The sequence below is a fragment of the Dreissena polymorpha genome, chromosome 3 (assembly GCF_020536995.1).
Source record: "Dreissena polymorpha isolate Duluth1 chromosome 3, UMN_Dpol_1.0, whole genome shotgun sequence".
NCBI lineage: Eukaryota > Metazoa > Mollusca > Bivalvia > Myida > Dreissenidae > Dreissena > Dreissena polymorpha.
This window is the reverse complement of record NC_068357.1, coordinates 81,743,976-81,764,155: the sequence shown is the minus strand read 5'-3', so window position 1 is coordinate 81,764,155 and position 20,180 is coordinate 81,743,976. Positions and strand designations below refer to the sequence as shown.

The following is a 20,180-nucleotide window of genomic DNA, read 5'->3' as shown; positions in this document are numbered from 1 at the left end:
CCATAGTTGATTCGAAGGCATGTTGTACACTTTAAACTATTGTTCTGGCTTTATCTTTTGGAGAAAGTAGTAGGACATGAATAGGTGCTCAATACTAAATGCCTGAAATATGATGAACTAAGATACTATAGTAAAACATTGCACCGAAAAAGGTTACATTCCACTAAAAAACGGCCGGAAAAAAAGTTGCAAAAACAGTCGATTTTGACTTTTGACAAGTTCTTTCTTGGTTCGCACATGACATATCTTTTTTATTGCACAAATCGACTCCGCTTGGAATGGCCTTTAAGAAAAGGTATGGTTATGGGGGTCTCTATGTGCAAAATGTTGCATTTATTTTCGCTTAAAGATGTCGCTTTTACATTGAATTATATAGGGAAACTATTTAGTATATTGTGACCTTACGTTGTTGAAAAAAACATAGACTCATTGTAGACTGTTCATACAGCTGTTACAATAACATGGGTAAGAAAGGCGTCACAATATCGTGTAACAACACATTTAAATGCTTGACATAAAAATATGGAACTGACCAAAACAATAAAATGAAAATTGTTTTTAGATGAATTTGTAATAATAAAACCCATAAATTATCAATTCGATATAGCATTAGCAACCCCGTGCCCTATTTCCATACACTTAACTATAAAGTAAGATTTGCGCTCTCTTTTTAAACAATTTTTTAAGTTTCAAAGTTAAACAATATCTTGGTTAGAGGGTTACGACATATAAAAGATAAGACCTTTGGGAAATTATTGGGTATTGCCAATTCGCTGCCCCATACCTTTTATCAATATTTACATATACGCCGGCGTAATGGATATGATGTCCGCCTAACGACCGGAAGTTCAGGGTTCGATCCCCACTGTGGGAGCGTTTTTTAGATCTTCTCCAAAGATACCCAGGAAATGGACTCGAAAGCCGTCTATCGTCGAGTAAAAGCCAGAATTGGTATCTACGACGTATCTATCAAGATCCATAGGCTATACAAAGGTGAGAAATCCATGTTTTCATCAAACCACTGTGGTAGACCCGGATTTATGCATTGTCATTTTTTACAAAACACGCATATGCAATGTTATATTAATTTAAATTAATTAATAATTTCCAAATAGTCAAAATATTTGTATTTTACTATTACAAATGTGTTTTAAGTTTATTGATCTCGTGCATATGCAGATATGTCATTTTTTTAAGAAGGCAGATGTTGTTCTTCATTATTTTGGTCACACGTCTAAATAAAAACCCAGCATATTTAAATCGATAACTAACTGTGCTTAAGATATGCTACTAAATTACACAGAAAATCCTTCGAGGCATGTTAGAATCTTAAAAGTATCGCATACCCATAATTTATGGCGCAAAAAACACAGCTGAGAAATGACGTCTTTGATCATAATGCTGTGTGCAAACCTCCAAACTGTTTAAGCTGATGTCTTGTAATTGTGTGCTCTGGTTGCATTTATCTTCTGCCTCGGGAATTAAAAGCTGGCATGAGCTGTTGTTCAGAACATTAATTTTAGGAATGTGCGTAGGTGACTAGGAGCGGGGTTTTTAATACATGTTCGCGATATATCGCTGTTGGGAGAGGGGTCATGGCACTTACTAGTCAATTGTTATAAAATGATAATAAACGAATTATCGGGATTGAAGAGGCGAAGCTTTACCTCGACAAGATAATGCAGGAGACTACGGAATACCGTTAGGGCCATCGTATTTACACATTAAAATCCAGAGGGCGACAATGCGAGAGTACGATGCCGACAATGCGATAGTTGGATGGCGACAAGGCGATAGCACGATGGCGACAATGCGATTGTACGATGACGACAACGCGATAGTACGATGACGACTATGCGACAGTGCGACAATACGATGGCGACAGAGCGATAGTACGATGGCGACAATTTGATCGTCATATCGTACTGTCGCCATCGTATCATCGCATTGTCGCAATCGTACTATCGCGTTATCGTACTGCCGTGATCGTATAATCGCATTGTCGCCATCGTACTGTCGCCATCGTATTTTCGCACTGTCGGCATCGTATTATCGCATTGTCGCCATGATACTATCGCATTGTCGCATTGTTGTTATCGTATTATCGCACTATCGCATTGTCGCCATCGTACTATCGCACTGTCGCCATCGTATTGCCGCACTGTCGTCATCGTATTATCGCATTGTCGCCATCGTCCTATCGCGTTATCGTACTGTCGTCATCGTATTATCGCACTGTCGCCATCGTACTATCGCACTTTCGCCATCGTATTGTCGCACTGTCGCCATCGTATTATCGCATTGTCGCCATCGTACTATTGCATTGTCGCCATCGTACTATCGCACTGTCGCCATCGTATTGTCGCACTGTCATCATCGTATTTATCGTACTATCGCATTGTCGCCATCGTATTGTCGCACTGTCGTCATCGTATTTATCGCACTATCGCTTTGTCGCCATCGTATTGTCGCACTGTCGTCAAAGTATTATTGCATTGTCGCCATCGTACTATCGCGTTATCGTACTGTTGTCATCGTATTATCGCATTGTCGCAATCGTACTATCGCACTGTCGTCATCGTATTGTCGCACTGTCGTCATCGCACTATCGCATTGTCGCCATCGTGCTATTGCACTATCGCATTGTCGCCCTCTGGATTTTAATGTGTTACCACGATGGCCCTAACGGTATTCCGTAGGAGACCCTCCCAATACCACCACATCTTTGTCTCCATCGGTGGCAGACCCATCTCTTACTTAAGATTCGCTGATGACATTGACCTTATGCGTGGAACTAGGCGTAAGCTCCATAAAATCATATGAAAGAGCATGGGCACAAGGGATGGAGGTCAGCACGGAAAGGTCAAAGATCTTGGTGAACAAGACGAACAAAAAGGACATCACCATGAACAGCGAGATGTATGGCATCAGTACCGCTGTGGTCCGAATAAGAATTGCCATGGCGACCGCAGCTATGGTCAAACTGGGCAGATTGTGGACAAGCCAGCTACCCCACACCATCATATTGTACGACATAGACATTCGCGCAGACACAGAAAGTCGGATGCAGGCCATTGAACGCATCTCCTTCTTGGAGCACGAGGGCAACGTATACGCACGTAACATGACAGCAGCATTTGTTGGCCCACACTTTCTGGCCTTCGTCAAACGACACAGCTGGCTTGTTTGCAAACGTCATCAGGCATACTCACTGTGCATGACTTTTCTCCAGGGCACGCTAGAGGGAGGTCGCTGTCGAGGCCGTCAGAAGAAAAGCTGGATGGACAAATTGAAAGAGCGGACGTCCATCCCCATTGATGAGCTACTCGCAGCAGCCGAAAACTGACCTGACTGGTAAAGGATCTCTTTGTGGTCGCGCCTCCCCATTTCATATCAACGGCCAGACCGATCGTGGGAATGATTATGAAAATCCCAGAGCGTCCGAAAATATACGACTTGATAACATTGTGGTAGCGCCGTGCCATCGCCAAGAGCGCCATGTTATGGGGTCTTTTTGATCACCGCGGACGCGCATTAAAGACGCAATTCGAACGTTGTAGATATGAGCGGCGTTTGTACAGTGACTGTAAAGCGTCTGCATGGCGTGAGTACGTACATACGCATTGTAGCAAATTCTTACCGTAAGAATGTTTGAGGGACGCTGTAAAAACGCGATGCGTATGCTTTGAGGAAGCTGTGTTAGCGCTATATAATACCAATTGTAATGTGTGACATATGTCGCGACCCATTGAAATATGTGACATATTCCGCACTACTCTACTTAATTTTAAGAACGCCGTGCAAGCGTTGTGAGAATATCCGGCTTATTTGAGTGGCCAATGGTGCCGATATTTATGTGATATACCGGTAAGTACATATAGTTGAATCTTGTGTGTTATCATTCGATGTGCGTAGACGCGATATAATGTAATAACAAGGGACAAAATTGTCACACAACCAGGTTTTCAACTCAAAGTGTGACCTTGACCTAGGAGATATCAACGTAATTCTTTCGCGCGACACACCGTCCAATAGTGGTGAACAAATGTGCCAAATGATTTTAAAATCTCACAATGAACGACATAGTTATTGCCCGACCAAGCTTGTTCCGCCCGCCCGCCCGCCGACATTCGCCAATCTAATTACCAGTTGTTTTTTTCCTTCGGAAAACCTGGTTAAAAATAAGTTTTGCATCTGAGTTGCACGATAACATTTACCGGTATTCTAGTTTGAAACATTTCCACAAAGTAATGCAAGAGTTGATAAATTCTGAAGTTTTAATAAATTAAGACACAATTGAAGCCATTAAATAGTCGGGACAAGAGCACTGACATATTTGTAAAATTAGTGGAATGCATATAAGAGTTTATTACAATCATTTGCGGGACCCTGTGTAAGTATCGTTTAACATTATTGAAACACACTGAAAGGAAATGCCCATGTGTGCTTTCGTAATTGAATTGGTTGTAGATGTTTGTTCGTTTGTTTTTCAATCATTTTAAGAGTTAATTGTCATTGCCACAATTTATAAATTATGAATGCATGGACCATGTTACAGCTCCATATAAAGGCGTGTACAAGAGGAAGGAAGAAAAAACAAACATCACACACACGCAAGACTTAGTGGATTTGTTTAAATATTTATTTCATAAAGATTGTTAGCATTCATTACCACTGCATTATTTGTGTTATACTCTGGCATACAAAGACAGGTAACCAATACCGATATTTTACTTTTAAATTTTAACATTTGACCACGCAAAACATTATACATTTATTTAACAATTTCATGATATGCATTCACGTTCCATTCAACTTCAATATATACAAATGTATTTGTCCTATACTAACGTATACTAACGCTCAGTGTATTGTTTGGTATCAACAGTAATTCAAAACGCCATGTTTAAACAATCAGTCCTGTATGTACGAACAACTAATTGTTCTTTACGATCAAAGGATCGTCAAATTCCCCTTCAAATTTGAAAGAAATAAAACACAAAGACACACTAATATAATTGTCAAACCCTCAAGGTTACAACAAATTCCTTCTCGCAAATTCAAACATAAAATACTAGAAGCATATTCTTTCAAGCCATGACGGTCGCACTCTGTTGACAAAGTCCTCAAGTTGAACCGGAAGTGAGAGCCGGAAGTATTGTGGTCTCGTGAGCGCGCAGTACCCTACTGCTAGGAGGCCCGAAACGCCGACGTACATAGCCCGCCTCAAGACCTAAATATCAAATCAGACATAAACTCACATTTACCAATGTATGATTTTGTACGAAACAGCAGATTCTACGTTTTTTAAATTAATAAGACGAATAAAAAGAGAGCAGAGCATACAGCGGTTTCGTGCCTTTTGACACGGATGCTGCTTACAATTGTTCAATGCTTAGTGGTTATGAATGACGGTCTTATCCTATATTTTCACAAAGTATACAACAGAGGAGAAAGGAAGCAAAGAAGTAAGCAACAGAAATTAGTGTTCACCCTATCTTGCCACTGTTTATTCTTGATACACTGGTGGTAGCGAATCCTCGAAAATGATACCTGGAATAAATATAAAACAAGAGCTTTCAGAGGACAGCGCGCTCGACTATTCGAGTGCTTGACAGTATAACGTAAGCCATCATGGGGTAATTGTTCAAATTATTCAATAAGGTCAAGGTAATAGTTGAGGTATATTGTCCACAATCTATTGAACATTTGTAAAGACATAAAACAAACTAAATAGATTTTATTTCAAGTTTGATAGCGATAGCTTGGGTGGGAAGTTTGGACGGTCCTTCAAAAATAAAGTAAATAAATAAAAAAGGAAAAAAAAAATAATTTTTTTTTTTGGGGGGGGGGGGGGGGTAGGGGGGGGGGGTTGAGGGGTGGTATAATGTGGGGTGTGGTCATTTATTAGATGATCTTTAAAAAAAAGGGGAAAAAATATTTTTTGGGGGGAGGGGGGGGGGGGGCAGGGATTCTGGGTTGGGGCGTGGGGTATTGTTTGGGTGGAATCCATTGTGGTATTTAGGTAAGTGTTGTTTTGTCAAAGTATTAATAAAATCTGATCATAAATAAAGAAGTTATGGCAATGTAACTAAAGTAATATGCATATTGTAAATGGAAAAAGGGCCATAATTCTTAAAAAATGCTTGATACAGTTGTCTGCTCTTGTTTATAGATTGGGGTCATGTTGGTAAAGAAGTTTGCAAAATATGAAAGCAATATGTTAAGGGACATTGGAAATATTTAAGGTGGTACGCAAACTTTAACATAGATTTATCAATAATATGCATATTCTAAGTGAAAAAAGGGCCATAATTCTCACAAAATGCTTGATACAGTTGTCTGCTCTTGTTTATAGGTTGGGGTCATGTTGGTAAAGAAGTATGCAAAATATGAAAGCAATATGTCAAGGGACATTGAAAATATTTGAGGTGGTATGCAAACTTTAACATAGATTTATCAATAATATGCATATTCTAAGTGAAAAAAGGGCCATAATTCTTACAAAATGCTTGATACAGTTGTCTGCTCTTGTTTATAGGTTGGGGTCATGTTGGTAAAGAAGTATGCAAAATATGAAAGCAATATGTCAAGGGACATTGAAAATATTTGGGGTGGTACGCAAACTTTAACATTTGCACGCTAACGCTAGGGTGAGTAGGATAGCTCCACTATATATATTTCATATATAATAGTCGAGCTAAAAATACATAATTTTCCATTAAAAAGCCTGCTAGTATATTAATGACGTTCTTATAAGATATAAACGAACGCATGTAACAAGTTTTTGTAAAAGTGTAAAGCAAGGCACATGTAACCTATTAATAAATTATATCAATAATATAAATTGAAGGTCGCATACACTATGAAAGGCATAAATATATGCTGAAAGGTAGTCCAATACCTTACAAGACTATTAACTGCTAATGAATAGCATAAAAGTATTACTAGGGTATATTATTTGATATGAAACATAAAAACATTCAGTTTAAACGTAACAATAAACTCTGATATATGCGTTCAAATTATCATATCATTCGGCGTGGGGCATTGTTAGCCCCACATGTGATCGTGACGCATTCTTACCGATGTGTACAGCGGGACCCACGTGTTGGGGAACAGCCAGTACAGGAAGTTGTCCAACTTCTTTCGCAACAGGAACATCCGGGAATTCACGGACTCGCGCATCTTTAAAACACATTTTGACGTATATTATTTGTATGGTATAAGACAACTTCAGAGTCAGGAATCGTCTTCTAAACATCCCAATTGCATATTTGAACTTAAACACAATCGTCACTTTTATAATGACGTTTTATCAGATATGGCTTCGTTAAAAAAGAAATTTAGAACTGTTGTCGACAAGATGCCAAAACTTGACCTCAATAAAATTCGATAGAAGCAAACAATGCTAGTTAACCCCATACACGCATCCACGTGTGATCATTCCTGTACCTCGATGTAGTTGTATAAGGCGAGGTCTACGATAGCCTTGGCGTCCACCGACCTGGTCTCCGTGTACTCGGCCAGTGTAGCACCTGGAAACAGCAATACGGTAATAATAGTGTATATGAGTCGTGTTCTGAGAAAACTGGGCATAATGCATGTGCGTAAAGTGTTGTTCCAGATTAACCTGTGCAGTGCTTTCTCCAACCCCTCTAAGTACCCGTTTGATAACTACCTATGTCGTTGTTGTGCTTGTTCAGAAGGTCATCAAACACTATACAGTCCTCGAAACCCTGAAATCAAGGAAAAGCGCATATTCAACAATGAACATATACTTATTTGAAATATGTTATTATAAATATACATGTATCTACATATTAATATAAAAATGTTAATCTGTTATCTTTATCTTACATATTTTTAAAATTTTTAGACCAACAAAGACATGGTAAATTGAAATACAATTGAAGGTAAATGTATGGTGTACAGCAGACATACACAGTTCATGCCCTGTCCGTAGAAGGGCACCATGGCGTGGGCAGCGTCCCCTAGGATCACCGCCTTGTCCTTCACGTGGTACGGGGAACACTGAAATCGCTCATCGTTATCATCATAATCATCATCAGTAGCAGTAGCATATTGACAAAGGCTTCATTATCGTATAATAATAATAATTTAGTACTTATGGAACAACAAAAATGTTTCTAACATTAAACTACCTTAACTGAGATTAACGGAAGAGCCTTGCTTGTAGACACGGTCTCTGTGACATACTCTCTGAAACAAACCAAGCAAACCTGTGCTCACGTGAGAATGCTAACTCTACATGACTGAATGCATAGTAAGGCCATAAAGCATTATTCAAGATTATATTCATTATGTAAGTATGTTCAATAAACTAGATAACTTGACAAATCCGCTACGAATTATTATTTATAACTTTCGAAAACCATGCACGAGGTGCATAATAACAAGACACAAACTACAATTTAAAAAAAACGCACTCTCCAAGTAGCGGGATGGAGTCCGGAAATGTATCCTGGAAGAATTTCCGCACGGCCTCCTTGGTCGTCAGCGTCCGGAAGATGTCGAACGGCATGAAGAGCGTGCAAGTGTAGGTCTTGTCTTGGTTGGGCAGCGCGATCATCATAAACTCGTTACGTGCCCAGATGTGCAGGTAGTTCACCTCCATCGCGAACTGCGGAAATACAGGTACACGGGAATCGCCGATGTAAACCGTAAATTAACGATGGCAAAGTTATGGCACATGACAAGCAAACATGGCCGATGCTAGCGAACTTCGCTAGCATCGGCCATGTTTGCTTGTCATGTGCTATAACTTGAGTACTTATGGATACGAAAATCGGTGATGACAAATGAAAACATTGAAAAACTCTTATTCCAGCATCAACATAAAAAATGAGGTTAAAGTTTAAACACATGCAGTTTAATGTTAAAAGACATTGTAGTTTGTGGAGACTCCCAAACAAAACACATAAATATTAAACACATGATGTAAATGCACTAAGAAGACTAAATTTCTATGCGCGTACGTGGTCCCCCGCGGCCGGCGGCATGTTGAGTTCCATGTAGCCATGCGGTATGAACACCTGCTCGTAGTCGAACAGAGTCTTCTTCATTATCTGCTGCCGCACGCCCGAGAACGCCCCATCACAGCCCACTATCAGATCCGCAGTCGCCGTCACCACGCTGCCGTCATTTCTGTGACATAAATCAAAGATGACGTCATTTAAGTAGCAATTGACGTCATTAAACTGTGTCATAAGAACCCACATGACGCTAGTTACGTCAAAACTGACGTGAGACACGCCACAATAGTGGTCCGTTTTTATATTATTATGTCTATCACAACAACAGAAAATAGAAAGCTACGATTTTCTGTTTGGTTCAAATAACCTCTATCTGCTTAGTGGATTGACGTTCAATATCGGCCATTGGCGGGTTTATCTTACTTAAAGCCGAGCCACGCATTTTCATGTAATATATTCATGATATTGTCTTAAAAAAGGTCCTACAGTGATGAAGCGCGTATGGAAATAGGGTCAATCGTCCCAGAAACATTTCGACCTTGAAGTATCACGTGGATAAAGAGGGGCTCTTACTTTCGGAAGCTAACGGTGCCTTTGTCGAAGTCACACTCCATCACTTTATGTTCGAAGTGCATGGTCACATTCGGAACCTTTTCCGCCTCTTGAAAAAACAGAAACCAGAATCGCCGTTATAACTCTCCATGACCCTCTAGCGTTACACAACAATATTACAGTTGACATTATTACATACTTGGACTGACATCGGTGACGTTTAAACAAAACGTTACTGAACGCGACCGTGATTTAATAAAATAATATTATCACAATACTTCGTAGCGGTTCGTGTTGTTTTGTGCGTAAAAAGATGCATTCCACATATGTCTTTAACAATTTAGAACTATAAATTTACTTCCAAGAAGCGCGGCAAGGCCTATTGGCAGGTGAGCGTGACAAACTACTGAAACTCTTTAATATATTTGCTCGTAATGCAATCAATATTTCCGTCCTACTTGCAGGAACAAAGTTGTGTACATTTTTACAACTGTTTTTTTTAACAGCACTTGACGTATGTTTTAACATGCTCATAGTTGAAGTTCTCTGCTGTTCTAAGTGTTCATACGTACCTGTGAGCAAGACCTCGTTAAGGTGTCGTCTGTCCACTGACATGATGTACTGAAAACAAAACACTTGAAAGTCAAATGCTGATAAAAATCAGTCTTCACAAAGTAATAATAACACATACAATCAATACAATATACTGAACTTATACTTGTATGATAACGCAACCAACTCGATAAATGCATAACAAGAGGACCATGATGACCCTCGAGCGCTCACCTGAGTTAACGGACACCAAATGTGGGACACCAAATGTGTCCATAAGGCCAGGGTGCCTCAACAATCCATTTTTTCATCAAAACTCCGCTTATGGCAAACAAAAGCTATGTGCAGCAAATTTGACTTTTGACCTCTAAATAAGAGCTTTGACGTAATGAGACATGTGAAAAACTTAAGTCGGCATGGGCAAGCTGTTTTATAGCCAAATATGAACTTTGGACTCTGAGCGTGACCCTGACCTTTCAGGAAAGTAAGAGAAGTTTTACACGTGAAATGCATAGTCCTTTTGGTTGTCAATAGAAGTAGGTTATCTTAAAATTACGTAATAAATGACAAAGTTGCAGTCCGAGGCTGTTATATAGCCAAATATGATCTTTGAGTTTTATGACTAAATTTGATCTTTGAAGTATGACTGTGAGGTTGTATTTAAAGCAACAAAATCAACGCAACTTTCGTACTTCGTATTTCGTTTAATAAAGCTAAACAATTAAATATCATTGTTCCTTATGGCAATTGCCGAAATTTCAACGCCAGATGTGGTCTGGTTAAATAGATGTTTGTAGATAAAAAATGCTTGTTTTTATTATTGTTTTACATATTTAATTCCATTTTAATTTCCCGCAACGAAATCTATTCAAACGACACATGGACTCTAACATGGTACCATTTTAGTGTTCGTTTGTCGCATGAATAGATATATTCGCGGCAAAATAACTTGGAATTAATTGTGTCACAAATAAATAAATACGAGCATTTTGTATCTACACAAATCTATGTAATCACACCACATCTAGCGTTGAAATTGTGGCTATTGCTATAAGGAACATTGATTGTTTAGGTGTTAACTTTATTTTACGAAATACGTTACGACATTTACGTTGATTTTGAGCGTTATAGAGACTTTAAAGATACGTTTACAATCGTTTTGTCGTCGTGTGGACGGATTTTCTTTTAAATGCAATAAATATCGTTAAATACAAATGGGGCAATAACAACGTAAGATGTTTGAGGACTGAGAACGAAAGCAATTTAGCTTGTACCTGGTCCTTTTTGCCATACGGTATAGGGCGCCGGGTACCATCGACGTCATGTATCATGCGGGCATACATGGGTATACCGGTCTGCACGACTATGTCCTCTAGTCCCACCCGGCGCAGCGCCTCCCGGCCCCTAGCGGACAACGACAGGTTGATACTTCGACCCCGCACAACCTCCAGCGTCCGGATATCTGCAGGGAGCAAAACAGTTACTCGGATCACATCGGCCAATTCCGATAAGCGGAAAGTCGGCTTTCTGAGAAAAGCAGAGTTTTTTTACGATTGAGCTGCAATAGGTACTTTGGCATAAATTGTAATCGGACATCTATATTATAAAAAGACACAATAAAAACGTGTTTGTGGAATAAATCTTGCTATAATTGCAAAAACATTATTAAATTTGTAAGAAAATTCATTTCAACAAAGTTATTAACAACTTTAAGTTTAGAAACTCAGCGGTTTTTATCTGATTTTGGGGAAAGGGCCTGGCCTTTTTTGAGGGGGAAAAAATCGCGCAAAATGCCGGATTTTAGGGGAAAAAATCACGCGAAACGCTGGATTTTGGGGAAAATAAGAAAGTCTTAAATAATCAATTCAACATATTTTGCTGTTTTTAAAACAAAATCAAGGCAACAGATAATTTAATTATGCAATATGTTATATTTTCTACACTGCATCAGGTTAACTTATGTATTTAAAGTTTAAAAAAAAAAAAAAAAAATTTTTTTTTTAGGGGAAAAAAATGATGTCTGGGGGAAAATTTACCTGCTGAGGGGAAAAAAAATCTGAGGGGAAAGGGCCGATTTTCGGCGGGTCCCAAAGAAGGAAAAAAAGCCCTGAAACTGTTCATGTCTCCCTTAGAAGTGATGATATAACGCTCCGATATGAACTACACGCACGTCTGCTTTCTATGGTAGGATAAATGCGACATATGACATATTTTATTTAGAGGTCTCTAATACGGGCCCGCGATAGCTTTTACTCGTGCAAGCGATAGCTGACCGATAAGAATTTGACCAAATTTTTCAGTGCACTTGTTACAAAATGGTTGACATTCCGACTGGTTTCTTTCTCCAATTACTGGGTACACACCTGATATCATCGCGCGCTTACGTCATAGCGATCGCGTGCGCACGCCTTAGCTTACGTAATAGAGACGCTAAATCAAATATTTCCTATGTCCCGTTCATGCCACCGTAGTTCTCTGCGTACACATTACTTATTACTTTATTTAATATTTAATAGCGATCATTGTGTTCGTATATATACAGTGGTACCTGGCCTCATCTCGTAGAGATCCACCTTGAACCCTCGCTGTGCCATAAAACACGCGTGCAGGGCTCCCACCTACAATGGGTGGAGATTTGTACATGCAATGCATCAGAATATACCAGTAATAAATAATGACTATGTATTGTTGCTGATGATGATGGCGATGATTTAAAATGATGATGATCTTTTTGCTGTTGCTGATGATGATCATGATGATGATTATAATAAAATAATTATTTTTATTGTTATACTTATGATTGATGATAATGATCATGATGATGAGCGTGATGATAATGATGACGATGATGATTGTGTTGATGGGTGGGGTGGGAAGGTATTTGGTGGAAGAGAACGAAAACAGGTCTCATTGAGAGTATGAGTATTGTAAAGATGCAAACTATTAAACAAAATAAAATGTAACAAGAGCACCGCCTTGCGGGTGCAGACCGCTCATCTATTTTCTTTTTAAAGGTGAAGGGACTCTCATTTTCAATCACAAAGGAGGGAGGGGTGGAGTGAAGAGGGGTGTATAGTGTTGGGGTGTGGACATATATTACAATATTTTCCAAAAATGCGAAAAAATATGCAAAAAAAAAAAATGCAAAAAAACACAAAACATTGGGGGGATTCTTGGGTGCGATGGTTGGACGGTATTTCAAACATAAATAATAAAAATAAATATTTGTGTTTTTTAACCGTTTAAATAAAAATGAAATTTGGGGGGGGGGGGTATAGTGTGAGGGTGTGGTGGTCATTTGTGAGATGATCTTAAAAAAAAAAAATAGGGGGGGGGGGGTGGATTCGGGTGGGGGGAGGGGGGGTGTTTTGGGATTCTTGGGTGCGATGGTTTAACGGTATTTCAAACATAAAATAATAAAAATAAATATTTGTTTTTTTACCGTTTCAAAAAAAAATAATTTGGGAGGGGGGTGGGTGGGGTGGGGGGGTATAGTGTGAGGGTGTGGTGGTCATTTGTGAGATGATCTTTAAAAAAAAAAATAGGGGGGGGGATTCGGGTGGGGGGGGGAGGGGGGAGGGCACGGGGGATGGTTTGGGTGGAGTCTATTGTGGTATGTCAGGTAAGAGTAGTTTTGTCAAAGTATCAATCAAATCTAATCATAAATAAAGAAGTTATGGCAATTTTAGCAAAATTTAATAATTTGACCTTAAGAGTCAAGGTCATTCAAAGGTCAAGGTAAAATTCAACTTGCCAGGTACAGTAACCTCATGATAGCATGAAAGTATTTGAAGTTTGAAAGCAATAGCCTTGATAGTTAAGAAGTAAAGTGGATCGAAACACAAAATTTAACAATATATTCAAAGTTACTAAGTCAAAAAAGGGCCATAATTCCGTAAAAATGACAACCAGAGTTATGCAACTTGTCCTTTTACTGTACCCTTATGATAGTTTGCGAGTGTTCCAAGTATGAAAGCAATATCTATGATACTTTAGGGGTAAAGTTGACCAAAACACAAAACTTAACCAAATTTTCAATTTTCTAAGTATAAAGGGCCCATAATTCCGTCCATATGCCAGTCAGAGTTACATAACTTTGCCTGCACAGTCCCCTTATGATAGTTAATAAGTGTTGCAAGTATGAAAGCAATAGCTTTGATACTGTAGGAATAAAGTGGACCTAAACACAAAACTTAACCAAATTTTCAATTTTCTAAGTATAAAAAGGGCCCATAATTCTGTCAAAATGCCAGTCAGAGTTACATTAATTTGCCTGCACAGTCCCCTTATGATAGTTAGTAAGTGTTGCAAGTATGAAAGCAATAGCTTTGATACTTATGGAATAAAATGGACCTAAACACAAAACTTAACCAAAATTTTCAATTTTCTAAGTATAAAAAGGGCACATAATTCTGTAAAAATGCACGCCAGAGTTATCTAACTTTGCCTGCCCAGTCCCCTCATGATAGTAAGTAAGTGTACCAAGTTTGAATGCAATAGCATTGATACTTTCTGAGAAAAGTGGACCTAAACGCAAAACTTAACCAACATTTTCAATTTTCTAAGTATAAAAAGGGCACATAATTCTGTCAAATTGCACGCCAGAGTTATCTAACTTTGCCTGCCCAGTCCTCTCATGATAGTAAGTAAGTGTACCAAGTTTGAATGCAATAGCATTGATACTTTCTGAGAAAAGTGGACCTAAACGCAAAACTTAACCGGACGCCGACGCCGACGTTAAGGTGATGACAATAGCTCATAATTTTTTTTCAAAAAATAGATGAGCTAAAAAGGCTGATGGTGGGCCAATGTTTGTCCATGTATAATTTATTGTTGAAACGACGAGGTAATATTCTCAAGATGACGATAACGACGTTGATGATGTAAATGAAATAAAGACTTTATTGAAACATTGTATTTTAACAACATCAGGTTGATCACGTGTCTATTCACCATCAATCAGTAAATATTAATTTTGAAACAGTACATTTATTTACCAATTCAATGGATTTTTTCCGATTGACGGTATGATTTGCGATGAGTGATATGCTTCTATTACGCAATGCTCGAAAACGTCGTGCCTGCGCATGTATGAACGGGCATGTACGTGTACTTTTTTTTTCAGTACAGTACGCTTGAGAAAACAAATAACCCAAACAAAGATAGATAACATCTATTAATATAACGTCTATGCTAGTAAGCCTATCTGGTTTATTTGATGCAGAATATCATTTCAACAATGCATGTAAAGTTATATAACATCATGGTTTTGTCAATAAAAATAAATGAGAAGTATATATTTACCAGACCACCTCCGACAATTATAACAGATTTCATCCTCTAGTTCGGAAACAAACACAATCCACTTCTGCAATGCTTTAATGGCACCTTGGCCAACGTTTTTAATCCGTTAAGTCGAACAATAAGGACACAACAGGTCAGTATATGTTGAAGCAAACATGTACACCGTGTGTATAGAAATACTCAACACAGAGCTTGGACAAAGGGCATCTAAATAGGCTTGTTTCGTAGCAAATTAACCCATTTTGGTTTATAACAAATTAACAAAGGTTCTGACATTGGCGTAGCGTATGATTGTTTTATGTGCAGTAATAATCGGTTCGTATTGTAAGTTATTGTAAAACATCTTTTAAAACAATTCATAATCAGTGTACGTTCGTCAACATGCCTCCGATCGCAAGATCTTAAAAGATTAAACGCGACTTTATACAGTCGATCATTGTATTGACTAGGGTGTGCTTTTAAAGAGACTTTTCACAGCTTTTATACACGTTAAAGTTAGCTATTTTATAACGACAAATGAATATTTTTCATAGAAAAACATTTTTATATTTTCCATTTATACTCGTGGGTGGAGAGGAGCAAGCGTGGGATTAATTTTTTTGCTCAGGAAAATTCAGTGCTCTGAGCGGGATTTCAACTAGCGACCAAGTTCGAATTTAAGATAATGTTCTACCTGGATTTTTCGTTTTGCCAAAACATAGTTACATAAAAATCTCTCAAACATTATTTACAAAGACATCGTATTGTGTGTATTTAAAAATTGTATTACATACATGTTCATTAATATCAAATAAAAATACAAATAAAACGATAATATATACATTTCAATGATCTATAAGTGTCAAAAAAGTGCGTTAGCTTGCACCTTATAAATTATATACGCTCTTTGTATTTTATTTCAAATTATGATTGAGTTGTAAATAAATAAATAAATTTGCTTAAGTGTAAATATCAAATTAACATGCTAAAAATGTCGGGTCATAGCATTGAAGGATATGATATAATGTTTCAATAACTACTGGCGTTGTCTTGTAGAAGAGATGTGTCAACAATAATTTAAGTTGTCCTGTATGAGAGACCTGTTAATAACGACTCATGTCTTGTATGAAAGATGTGTCTATAGCGACTGGCATTGTCTTGTATGAAAGATGTGTCAATACCGACTTGATTCGTTTTGTATGAGAGATGTGTAATACCGGTAACGACTCGCGTTGTCTTTTATAAGAGATGTGTCAATAACGACTGACGTCGGCTTGTATCAGAGATGTGTCAACAAGTCCTGAACTTGTCTTGTATGAGAGATGTGTCAATAACGACTGATGTCTAGTCTGAGAAATGTGTGAACAAAGACTAATGTCGTCTTGCATACGAAATGTGTCAAAAACGACTGTTGTTGTCTTGTTCGAGAGATGTGCCAATAACGACTGACGTTGTCTTGTAAGAGAGTATGCGTCAATAATGACTGAAATTGTCTTGTATGAGAGAGTTGTCAATAACGACTGACGGTGTCTGGTATGAGAGAGTTGTCAAGAACGCCTGGCGTTGTCTGGTATGAGAGAGTTGTCAATAACGACTGACGTTGTCTGGTATGAGAGAATTGTCTGGTATGAGAGTTATTAATAACGACTGACGTTTTCTGGTATGAGAGAGGAGTTGTCAATAACGACTGACGTTGTCTGGTATGAGAGAGTTGTCAATAACGACTGACGTTGTCTGGTATGAGAGAGTTGTCAATAACGAATGGCGTTGTCTGGTATGAGAGAGCTATCAATAACGACTCACGTTGTTTGATATGAGAGATGTGTCAATAACGACTGACGTTGTCTGGTATGAGAGAGTTGCCAATAACGGCTGACGTTGTCTGGTATGAGAGAGTTGTCAATAACGACTGACGTTGTCTGGTATGAGAGAATGTTTCAATAACGACTGACGTTGTCTGGTATGAGAGTTGTCAATAACGACTGACGTTGTCTGGTATGAGAGAATTGTCAATAACGACTGACGTTGTCTGGTATGAGAGAGTTGTCAATAACGACTGACGTTGTCTTGTACAAGAGGATGTGTCTATAACGACTGACATTTTCTTGTATGAAAGGATGTGTCAATAACGACTGACGTCTGGTATGAGAGGATGTGCCAATAACGACTGACGTTGTCTGGTATGAGAGAGTCGTCAAGTCAATAACGACTGACGTTGTCTGGTATGAGAGAGTTGTCAATAACGACTGACGTTGTCTGGTATGAGAGAGTTGTCAATAACGAATGACGTTGTCTGGTATGAGAAAATGTTTCAATAAAGACTGACGTTGTCTTGTATTTAAAAGGATGTGTCAAATAACGACTGGCATTGTCTTGTACGAGAGACGTGTCAATAACAACTGCCATTGTCGTGTATATGGGATTCGTCAATAACGACTGGCGTTTTCTGGTATGAGAGGGTGTGTCAATGACAAGATATGTAGTCTTGTATGAAAGATGTGTCAATAATGGCTGGCATTTTCTGGTATGAGAGAATATATAGTTTACTAGAGCTTTGTCACAGACGTGAGTATACCCCCACATGCTGCTTTGACACAGACTATTTTGCATGCTGTCTTCACAAACCAAGAGAATCTAATTTATGGCGATTTTAAAGAATTATTATGCAATTATCATTTATGGCCATTTTGACATTTGAATTATTGAATTCTTTCGCACGACACGCCACCCAATGATTGTGAAGAAAATTAATGTACAGAGTCAATTTAAAATATCACTATGAATGACATAGTTATGGCCCGGACAAGCTCATTTATGGCCATTTTTGAATTTTGAACTCCAAGTGTTACCTTGACCTCGGAGATATGGACGTAATTCTTTCGCATGACACATCGTCCAAAAATTGTGAACAAAAGTACCGAGTAATTTTACAATCTCACAATGAACGACATAGTTATGGCCCGGACAAGATCATGTATGACCGCTTGACCTTTGAACTCAAAGTGTGACATTGACCATGGAGATATCGACGTAATACATCGGCATGACACATCGTCCAATGATTGTGAACAAATGTACCGAGTAACTTTTAAAGCTCACAATGAATCACATAGTTATGGCCCGGACAAGATCATTTATGGCCATTTTTTACCTTTGAACTCACAGTGTGACCTTGACGTTGCAGATATCGACGTAATTCTTTCGCGCGACACACCGTCCAATGATGGTGAACAAATGTGCCAAATGATTTTAAAATCTCACAATGAACGACATAGTTATGGCACGGACAAGCTAATTTATGGCCATATTTGACCTTTGAACTCAAAGTGTGACCTTGACCTTGGAGATATCGACGTAATTCTTTCGCGCGACACACTGTCCAATGATTGTGAACAAATGTGCTAAATGATTTAAAAATCTCACTATGGATGACATAGTTATGGCCTAGACAATGTCATGTATCGCCATTTTTAGCTCATCTATTTTTTTGAAAAAAAAATAATAATGAGCTATTGTCATCACCTTGGCGTCGGCGTCGGCGTCCGGTTAAGTTTTGTGTTTAGGTCCACTTTTCTCAGAAAGTATCAACTCTATTGCATTTTATACTAAGACAATTGAAAATTTGGTTAAGTTTTGTGTTTAGGTCCATTTTATTCCTTAAGTATCAAAGCTATTGCTTTCATACTTGCAACACTTACTTACTATCATAAGGGGACTGTGCAGGCAAAGTTATGTAACTCTGACTGGCATTTTGACAGAATTATGGGTCTTTTATACTTAGAAATTGAAAATTTGATCAAGTTTTGTGTTTTGGTCCACTTTACTGCTTAAGTATCATAGATATTGCTTTCATACTTAGAACACTTGCAAACTACCATAAGGGGACAGTACAGGACAAGTTGCATAACTCTGGTTGTCATTTTGACGGAATTATGGCCCTTTTTGGACTTAGTAACTCTGAATATTATGGTTAAATTTTGTGTTTAGATCCACTTTACTTCTAAAGTATCAAGGCTATTGCTTTCAAACTTCAAATACTTGCATGCTATCGTGAGGGTACTGTACCTGGCAAGTTGAATTTTACCTTGATCTTTGAATGACCTTGACTATCAAGGTCAAATTATTAAATTTGGCTAAAATTGCCATAACTTCTTTATTTATGATTAGATTTGATTGATACTTTGGCATACCACAAAAGACTCCACCCAAACCATCCCCCACGCCCCCCACCCAAAAAAAATAAAAAATTTTGTTTCATTTTTTAAAGATCATCTAATAAATGACTACACCCTCACACTATACCTACCCAACGCCCCCCCCCCCCCCCCCCGCCACCCCCCCCCCCCAAATTTTGTTTTTGTTTTGAAACATGATTAAAAAAATATGTTATTTTATTTTTGATATACCGTACAACCATCCCACCCAACCACCCAAGAATACCCCCCCCCCCCCCAAAAAAAAATAAATAAATTTTTGTTTGCATTTTTTTCCTTATTTTTGGAAGATAATGTAATAAATGACCACACACCCACACTATACACCCCTCTCCACCCAACCCTCCCTCCTTTGTGATTGAAGTATTGAGAAAGGCCCCAAGACCCTTCACCTTTAAAAGAAAAATAGATGAGCGGTCTGCACCCGCATGGCAATGCTCTTGTTGACCTTTGAGCTCAAAGTGTGACCTTGTCCTTTGAGATATCGACGTAATTCTTTCGCGCGACACACCATCCAATGATTGTGAACAAATGTATCGAGTAATTTTAAAATCTCACAATGAACGACATAGTTATTGTCCGG

The 20,180-nt window shown here is 38.4% G+C and overlaps 1 protein-coding gene across 1 annotated transcript; it reads right to left on the bottom strand.

The window, feature by feature from the left end:
* Positions 1-4,628: 4,628 nt before the first annotated feature.
* Positions 4,629-15,782, bottom strand: LOC127874977 (kynurenine 3-monooxygenase-like). Its single transcript, XM_052419701.1, has 14 exons — positions 15,405-15,782; positions 12,649-12,718; positions 11,375-11,562; positions 10,121-10,169; positions 9,570-9,657; positions 9,000-9,168; positions 8,451-8,644; positions 8,166-8,223; positions 7,945-8,034; positions 7,682-7,739; positions 7,456-7,538; positions 7,087-7,188; positions 5,494-5,553; positions 4,629-5,233 (listed from the first exon to the last, which is right to left on the bottom strand). Exons 1-14 carry the CDS (start codon positions 15,435-15,437, stop codon positions 5,075-5,077), a joined length of 1,401 nt encoding a protein of 466 aa, XP_052275661.1. The 5' UTR covers positions 15,438-15,782; the 3' UTR covers positions 4,629-5,074.
* Positions 15,783-20,180: the final 4,398 nt, after the last annotated feature.